This window comes from Centrocercus urophasianus, unplaced genomic scaffold (genome assembly GCF_019232065.1).
Source record: "Centrocercus urophasianus isolate 14NV4802_14NV808 unplaced genomic scaffold, USGS_Curo_1.0 seq_11, whole genome shotgun sequence".
NCBI lineage: Eukaryota > Metazoa > Chordata > Aves > Galliformes > Phasianidae > Centrocercus > Centrocercus urophasianus.
In genome coordinates, this window is record NW_024884253.1 from 57857162 (window position 1) to 57866598 (window position 9437).

At 41.2% G+C, this 9437-nt stretch overlaps 1 protein-coding gene across 3 annotated transcripts; it reads left to right on the forward strand.

Annotated features, from left to right (window-relative positions):
• The first annotated feature begins 93 nt into the window (after positions 1-93).
• MSANTD3 (Myb/SANT DNA binding domain containing 3) lies at positions 94-7092 on the forward strand. 3 transcript variants are annotated; one of them, XM_042837445.1, is made up of 5 exons: positions 94-339; positions 1690-1832; positions 4710-5013; positions 5104-5152; positions 6425-7092. In XM_042837445.1, exons 3-5 carry the CDS (start codon positions 4741-4743, stop codon positions 6832-6834), a joined length of 732 nt encoding a protein of 243 aa, XP_042693379.1. In that variant the 5' UTR covers positions 94-339; positions 1690-1832; positions 4710-4740; the 3' UTR covers positions 6835-7092. The 3 variants fall into 3 exon arrangements, with proteins under 3 accessions (XP_042693379.1, XP_042693360.1, XP_042693370.1); XM_042837426.1 differs by having other exon boundaries at positions 4710-5152; positions 6425-7090; XM_042837436.1 differs by lacking the exon at positions 1690-1832 and having other exon boundaries at positions 4710-5152.
• Positions 7093-9437: the final 2345 nt, after the last annotated feature.

The following is a 9437-nucleotide window of genomic DNA, read 5'->3' on the forward strand; positions in this document are numbered from 1 at the left end:
CGAGCTGCCGGCGGGGGGGAGCAGAGCGGGGCGGGGGCGGCGGCGCTTTGTTACCGGCCCGGGGGAAGCAGCGCGCGTCTCGCCGCACGGCGCGGCCTCGGCGGGAAGAGGGGTAGCGGCTCACGGCCTCCATCCATCCATCCATTCCTCCGTCCCTCCGCGGTAGATGTTGCTGAAACCGTGTGTCAGCTGCAGCCTGTATGTCCGCCCTGGGTGGAGCGTTCTCCTTTGTCGAGCTGGGAGCCGTTCTCCTGCCTCAGCCGAGCAGAAGAGGAGCTAGCGAGGAAAAGGAAGCGAGCTGGAGTTGATGTGGGAGAAGTTCGTGTGCAGGAGAGTCTGGTAGGATTGCTGTTTGTGGCTCTGTGGGGTGGATTTCGGGCGCTGGTTGGGGATGCCGACTTGCATCCATCACCGTGCTTCGCACCAACGGCTCTGCATGGCCGCGGGCGGCAGGATGACCCGTTTAGAATATATCTATCTGCGTTCGTCAAATACAACGTTGGATGTTGCATCTCAGGTCCGTAGGCGAAACATGGTGAATTTAAACCAATAGGTGATCTTGCTTGTTTGTACCACGACATCGATTAATTAGTATTAAAACGGGTAAAAGCGCTCAACAGGTTCTGTTTGCTGATGATGCGTGACAACATTGCCGTCCGTGTCGCGTTGGTGTTCGCAGTGTGCGCCTCAGTCCCCCGCCGGTGCCGCTTCTCACAGGGTCGGGCCTGGAGCACTGGTGGGCGCTGCGAGGAAAGCAAACACCGGAGGAGGAAGGACGCTGTTTGCTGCTGGTTCTGTCATTCACATGAAACATAAACCTGTTGTTGTGGCTTCCTTTGGTCGCGGTGTTTCCCGTGCCTTTCACCCTCAGACACTGAAAAGTACAACATCGACTGGTTTCCAATGCTGCTAATTGCCGATTATGCTTAAAGCTTCATCTGTAATTTAAGTTGGATAGATTTTCTTTTTATTCCCATTAGCTATTTCTGATAGTAAGCCTGTTGGCATTGGCAAATGACTTCCATGTTCACACTGTGAGCAGCTGCAGTTTGCTAGCAAACTGTTATCTGCGTTTTGCTTTCAGTAACCTTCACATTTGGCTTAAGACTTCTACCATAACCTTCTCTTTGCATTTTCTCGTGGCTAAATAAATACCTCGGGGACTGAAGATGCTCACACATGTCAGCATGAAGGGATTTTCCTTCAAACAGGCTTCTTTGTAACTGGCTCGAGTTTGTCTGAATGTGTGCAAGCAAAATAATATGCATAGACCTACTTACAAGCATACATGCACTTCTTCACTTATGCAATTTTTTTCCCCAAGGTATTCTTCCAGCAGATCACAGTCTATACCTTGTAGTCCTCAAGAGAAGAATTCCACACAGTGCTTCAATTTATCAAGAGTTGGGAGATGTTTTTGTTATTTTCAGATAAAGGTTTGTGTGAGAGAAGTACTTAGGACACTGATTTGTTTTAATGCAAGTTATGAATAGAACTATGCCAGGAGAAGATAATTACCGCAAAGTAATTCTTAACAGCACAGTGCAGTCTTACAACCTGGGCACTCGAATCTGAGAAACCTTCCATTCTTTCTTAGAATTTACACTGTGACTGTCTTCATATGCCTACACAGTCCTGTTTACTGCTATATTCGGTAAACAAGTTCAATTTCAACGCATGTTCCAACAGGCTAAATTATATCCTGGGTATATGTCTTGGGAGCATCTTTCAGCCTCAAATGGAAATGATCGGAGTTTGAGAGAGCCCTTTCCCATATTCCACTTAGGAGCTGGTGGACTGTCAGAAGGCGATCAATATCCACAAAGGAAAAGGTGAATATGAATGCATGCTGCACATTCTCAGTGCTTTAAATTGTCTTGCATCTCAGACTGCTTTCAACTCACCTTGTTGAAAATGGGTTTTAATTTATTGAAAGAAGCAAGCTAAATATACTACAGCATGAAAAGAATCTTTAGGAAATTCTTTTTTTTTCTTGAGCACATTAAACTGCTTTTAGCTGTTCCTGAGTTCTTTTATGTATCCAAAGTCATAATCCTAGATTTTACACTGAAGGGGCACAGGCACAGTGTGTATGTGTAGGAAGAATAGCTAGGAATGTACATGGGGGAGGGAAAGACTAATATACTGTATTCTTCTCAGACCAGGGCTTACATTTCCTTTTGAACTGTACAGTGTTTGAGCTTCTAACTGGGGATTTCAGATGCTATTGCAATAAAAATAATAGCAATAAGTGGTATTTTGGGTATAAAAGTGATGCTCCAGTGTTTGCAATGTCTCCAACTATGAAAGAAGAGCTTTTAATCTTATATACAGGGTGTGAACATGTATGAAGTTGCATTTGGAAGTGTTTTAAATATTCACTGACATCAGGTGATCTGTCAGTCTCTGTAGCCAAATATTGAGCACCTTTATCACCTGGAATCCAGAAATCCGGGTATTATTAAGTTTAACCTTTTGAACTCCATTTCCAAAACTGAAAAATTGATTGTTATGCTAATTAAAGGGATTTTTTACACATAAATGTGATCATTTTCAGTCTGAGTTTTTCGCACTCTTTCAAAGCTAGAAGCAGGATTTACGTGCCTCAGTGGGAAACAGCATCATCCCTTTTTGACCCTGTTTGTGGGATTTGCAAGTAAGGTGTTAAAAACGCTGGTGTCTGTATCTCTTGTGTAAACCTTGGGAATGTAGGTCTGAGAGCAGCTGAAGAAGGGAGTCTTGGATAGCATGAGAGGCCTGTTTCGGCTACAGATACGTGGTTTCAGCAGAGTCTTAAAGACCACAGTGCCAGCAGGGCACTACTTTTGGTAGTAGTTTGTCTGTTAGCTTTTTGTGTATATGTTATTGCCTTCATGGAAAGGTGAGAATAGCTCTAAGTATCAGGACATGTTGAGGAAAGGAATTATGAGGATGGTACAAAGAGAATGCTAGTGCAGTGCTGCTAAGAAAAAATATTTGGACTGAAAAAGAGAAAGTATGATGGTGACATCTACTGAATCATCAGGTAATGTTGTGAGAAAAGTAGTGGAAACAGTGGGCAAAATTCTAGAAAATCAATTCATTCTGGTCTTATGTTTACAACTTATGGAAGCACTGCTTAGCTCTTTTTTTTTCTTAGCTGAGAGTTCCCTGGTATCAATTTAGCTTTTCCTGTTTTGTACTTAAGTCCTAGGCTTGAGAAGACAAGTGGTAGTTAAACATGGTGTAAGTCTACAGCAGTGGTCTGAATGAGACCAAAGCTCTTTTTAGCTATGAAATCATAAGGAATAGTGACACACATGCTTGCTCAGCAGTAAAGGGTGAAGGACCTCTTCTTTGCTGTGTGGATGGCTGAGCAGTGCCCAGAGGGTTTGTGGAGCTTCCCTCCTTGGAGCAAAAGAATGACATGACATGGACCTGTTAGAGTGGGTCCAGAGGAGGGCCACGAAAATGATCACAGGGCTGCAGCACCTCTTGTATGAGAACAGGCTGAGAGAGAGAGCTGGGGCTGTTCAGCCTGGAGAAGGCTCCTGGGAGATGTTACTGCAGCTTTCCAGTATTTAAAGGGGTCCCTCAGGAAATCTGGAGGGTGACTCTTTTTCAGGGAATATAGTGATAAGAGATTTAAAACTAGAAGAGGGTAGGTTTAGGTTAGATGTTAGGAAGAAATTCTTTACAATGAGAGTGGTGAGGCTCTGGAACAGGTTGCCAGAGAGACTGTGAGCATCCCGTCCCTAGAAGTGTTCAAGGCTGGGTGGGGCTTTGGACAACCTGATCTAGTGGTGGATATCAGAGGGTCTGGAACTAGATGAGCTTTACAAGTCCTTTCCAACTGAAACTATTCAGTGACTCTGTATGCAGATATCTGGATGTGGACCTGGGCTCCCTACTCAGGGTGCCCCTGCTGGGGCAAGGATTGAACAAGATGAACCAAGAAGAGGGCCCTGCCAACCTCAGCCAGGCTGTGATTCTGTGACCTGTACCTTCAGAGTACAGAGTTACTTTTCGTAATTAGTTCATCATGTCCTCTTACAACCCCCGTCTTCTCTCAGTATCATAATGCTGATGAGGAACCTGCTCCCTCCTGGATATCAGTCAAGAAGGGCTGAGCATGGGAGAGAACCAAACAGAAGTCTTTCAAAAGAGAACTTCATACTATCATTTCTCATAGAACTTCCAAACATTATAGAAAAGAGAGAAGGGAGAAATCAGTTGTATGCATTCAATATGGACAGAAGAGGGTCTTTGGTGTATCCAAGGAAAGACAAACCTGCTGAAGGTGGCTTTGGACTTCAATCAGGAGTTATCAAGGGCTGGATTTCAGAATATATTCCATAGCTCAGGGTTTTGAAAACTCTCTGCATAGAGAAACAAGTTATTAAAAATAAGTTACTAAGTAAATTAAACACTATATGTTTTGCATCATGGCACAGATTATAACAGGCAGTATCTTCCTATTATCGTATACTTCATGTGGAACTGTGTAGCCACTAAATTAGCAGTAGAAGCCAACTTACAATTATACTGTATCTAACTTGAATGTTTTATTATTTACCCTAGAAGTATGCACAAGCTATTCCAGTAAAGAAATTGTTTTGGAATCAGAGGTTATATTTAGCAGTTGTTTTGCTGAAACACAGTTTCTTGATACTGTAACCAGTTATAACGGGTGTTCTAATTCTTTGTTTTTAACTTTTTTTTTTTGGTAGGATTTCTGGCTTCTTGGAGAAACAGTAGAAAATGCAAAACGAAATAATAAAGCCTGCTAAATACTTCTCGGAAGTGGAGAAGAGTGTGCTGCTTGCTCTAGTGGAGAAGTACAGATACGTACTTGAATGTAAAAAAAGTGATGCGAGGACTATTGCTCTGAAACAACGCACCTGGCAAGCATTAGCACATGAATATAACTCACAGCCCAGCGTATCTCTGCGAGACTTCAAACAGTTAAAGAAATGCTGGGAAAATATCAAGGCACGGACAAAAAAGATAATGGCACATGAAAGGCGGGAGAAGGTAAAAAGCATTAGTCCACTTATAAATACTCACATCATAGGGAAGGAGAAGATTGCCAGCATAATGCCTGAGCAAATATACTTTTTGCAGAGCCCACCAGAAGAAGATTCTGAATATCAGCCTGATGCTTCTAGTCAAGGTATACATGTTATTGTGATGGTGCATGTCATTTTCTTTTGTCTGTGGTTTTGCTGCTGAGTCTCATTCAGAAGTCTAAATCTATCCATTTAACTGTGACTGCTGCTTCCAGAAAAGTAATTGCAGAGCTGTGATATTACAAGACTCTGTGTATTTCCTTAGCCTCCCCCTTAAGAGTTAAATGGAGGTTTTCTTTTTCTTGTCTTTTAAGCCAGTTATTGACAGACCTTAAGCTTTGTAACAAGCATCTGATATTTTGGTCCTTTAATAAAGTATCATTCTGTTGGGAAAAGATCCAAATAGTAAAAAATAAATACATAAATAAAAATCTAACAGCAGCAAATTGATAGACAACTATGTGCTGCAAGAGTTCTATGCAGGTCTTCCCTCATTTGTTTTCAAGAAAGACTAATTAGTGTTTATAGAGTTATATGTGATGCTGCAGTGTGCATTGAAGAATGGCACTTCTGTAAAGGTTGGATACTATATTCTTTGTTTGGCAAGCATATAGAGAAGGAATAATAGAAGACTAAAAGGGAGAGCACCTACAATGCTTTCTTGTAGGCTTTACTTTGTCAGGAACATAGGAACATATACAGAAGACTGTTCTTGCTAAAAAGACATCAGTAATTTCATTGTATTTACCATAAGTGGTAATTTGGATTTGTGAAGGAATGCATTTTGAGAGCCATATTTGCAGTGGTTACTGTTTTATTCCATAAATACTTTATTTTCCTTCAATGGAATAGATAGAACCTTCTCAAAGTGAGAACTACGTAATTTTTTTTCCTAAAAATTATACAACACTGTTTATTGGCATGCACAGTGATAAAGAAGGAGCAAGTAGCAGACTTCCTAATATTTCCTCAGTCTGTTGGTGTTGATACAGATGCAGCTCTTTACCTGCCGTTCTTTCATAAAATTATTGCTGGTCACATAGATATTTGGTTTAAAAATCTGCGTTAAGGTTCAGCTCCAGGCTGAAGCACCTAAATTTAGATGCCTACTTACAGATGCCTATATTTGCTTTAGTGTTCTGAGCTCCTGTTACAGCCACAGAGGACTACTGACAGTGCCCAAAGTGGTTCAGTTCAAATCATTATTCCCTCGGTGTTCTGTAACAGAACAGCATTATATAGTGGCTCCTGTATTCTGTGTACACAAGTGTAAGGTTTAGATATATACATCTCTGTAACTTTATTGTCACAAGTCCATGTCTCTCGAGGGAAAAGAGGTGGATACTATAATACTTTTTTTTTCTTCTGTTTTGCAGAGTCGTTTGTTGTCTCAAATAGAGAACTTTGTGATGAAGAGAAAGAGCTGATACATTTCCCAGTGTGTGAAGGTACCTCCCAGCCTGAGCCTTCGTGTTCTGATGTCAGAATAGCAGCAGATAAGAACTACAGAAGCAAAGCATCTCAGGAAAGTGCTCTGAAAAAGATGCATGAGGAAGAACATCATCAGCAAATGTCAATTTTGCAACTGCAGTTAATCCAAATGAATGAAGTTCACGTGGCAAAAATACAACAAATAGAAAGAGAGTGTGAGATGGCTGAAGAGGAACACAGGATAAAAATGGAAGTGCTAAATAAAAAGAAAATGTATTGGGAGAGAAAATTGCAGACCATCACAAAAGAGTGGCCTGTATCATCCTTTAACAGACCCTTTCCTAATTCACCGTAGAACAGAAAGTGGCAGAATTAATCTGACTGAGCACATTTATAAGTAATGCACACTGGAAAGATGGTTTTTTAATGTGAATGTACAGTGACAGAATAGGTGCCCAGCTGATAGTGAACACACTTTGATTCTTAACGTTTATGGCAACAGTGGTAGAGCCTACCAAGGGAAAACAGTTTGTCTGTGGGTAATTCTGACCTGTGTAACTTCCCCTCGCAGAATACCCTGGCATCCTTTTGAAATTCAAGGTATTCTGGGCAGTCATACATTGAGTATTCTTAAAAAAAAAAAAAAAAAAAAAAAAAAAAAAAGGTTTTGAACATCTGGTTACAGTATTTATTTTGATTTCTGTCTCTTCATGTTTGTCTTTTCCTGAATGAAGGCAGGGGTTAGAATTGCTCTCTCCTATTGAGGGAAAAGGTGATTAACAGTGATGCTCAGATTGTTACACTGGGGCACAGAAAAACAAAACAGAACTTGTCCTTGGTTAATATACAGTCCCTAAACCATTCTTTGTAGAGGATGTGAAAATGAAGGAAGTAGCAAAAGGAGCACTGTGGTAATTGAGTGCTTTGCTTGTGAAGAACAACAGTGATGTTTTCTAGCTGGCTGGCTGGCTGAGAGAGTGGTTTGTGGAGTGGCCCTCGTGTTCCCTTATGAAGTTGTAAAGAAGGTGACTTCTTCCCCAAAAGCCACTTGTCCTCTCCTTTCCAGGACTATCTTGTATTCAAGTAGAATGCTGAAATAGGAGGGATGCTTGCTGCTGCCAATGCTGTGTGCTGCTCCCTTGGAGTCATTGTGAGGGGAAGGGCTGCTTAATTATTCATACAGCTCTCAAAATGTGGCAAGTCACCTAACCCACTGGCAAAATCTGCCTTTGTTTCCCCATGAGATACTTGATGGTTTAGCAGCTAACTAGCTACAAAAGAGGCTAAGTAAGACTTGTTGTCTTTTCCAAAGTTTTGGGTGAGAAGCAGTGCAAGGGGGGTCATTCCTGTCTTGGAGCGCTGTTTTATTCTGTTGTGTGTGTTAAGGTGATGTATTTCTTGCCTTCGCTGTCACTGAGGGGTGATGGACCTAATTTGTACAAAAACATTCCCATGAAAGCCCCCACAGATGGGGGCCAAGAATAGTAGATGGTAGGAAAGCACAAATAAAGATAATCCTTCCTCCAGCAATTGATTGTTCTGGTGGTGCAAGGATTAAGAGATGTGAAACACAGAACTCCCCAAAGATTCATTCGTAAGAATTTCTGACGTGTGAAAAACTGTTCTGTAGGAAGGTGTACAAAAATCATTTGAAGTGGTGAGAAAAAATGAACAAAGGCATAAATTTTCAGTGAAAATCCCAAGTATTCCATTGTTCTAAAGTATTTTCAGGTCACAGTGAATAAAGGCACATCCAGACAAATTAACTTATTCAAGTTGAGGTTTGGTACAAAACATCCTTTCATTCCCAGCTGCACTCCTATTTCTTTCCTGGATGTTCTTTTGGTGCAATTTGTTTTGGTATTGGTTTTGGATTTTTTAGTGGGTGGTTTTCTTTTCCTCTTTTGAACTGCTTTCCCTGCTGGTGATTCATCTTTGCAAGCACTGCCATTATCAACCACAATGCTCACAGTGGTTAACACTGTGGTACATGCATTGCTCCCTTCAACATGCAAAGCAAGCACAATGGGAATGATTTATTGCAACTTATTTTGTTTGACAGAGGGGAGTAAAAAAATAAAGGAGCTGCTGCAGTATTTTAAAGGGGAAAAAAAAAAAAAAAAAGGATGATGGATGAAATCTGAAGGCATATTTTTTTTTTTTTTGTCAGGAAAATCAGTTTTCTTATGAATTGGCTGTGTGGAAGAAGCACAGGACTTCCAAAAGAGGAGATAATTATGGACACTTTTTATTCTGCTGAATGGAAACATTACTGTGAGGTAGGACAATGATGTAGAATGATAGTGGAGGCAGAGAAAAGAAGTGAATGGTAGTGAGAACCTTCGTATCCTGAGGTTGTAATATGTAACCTGGAAGGTGAATCAGTTACTTGAGTGGTTATGGCAATTGATTAGGCACTATCCAGAAAAGGCATATGACATTTCTGATTCCTTCCACACTCCTCCTAAGTGAAAGTTATTTGAAACTCTGGCATTGAAACCATGTGCACTAAGGTGTCAAAAGATGACAAATGGAGACAATTCCTGTACTGTGAAAAGAGCAGAAATGGAGAGACAATTCAGACCTAGACAGCATGAGGTAATCCAGAAAGTATCTCGTGGTACTTGAGATAAAGGTAGTCCTGACTCCTAACAGTTATAACGTTCCTCACAAAAGATTGTTTTATTTTTGTACTAAAGTCATTTGAAGTATGCATGTTTTCAGACTGTACTAAGTGGGAAATGCTGGTGTGTATACTTGTTCTGAACCCCGAAGTTACAGAGTTACAGTCCTTACACTGAAAGGTATAACCTTCATTGCCAAAGCTGTATTACTGGAGCAAGGGATCTTGCTGCTTAACACAAACCCTCTCTGTGATGCTCCTTCCTACATAGCAGGGGTGCCTTTAGCCAGGGTGATGCACCCAGCTCTCTGGTACATTTGCAGGGGTTCACACAA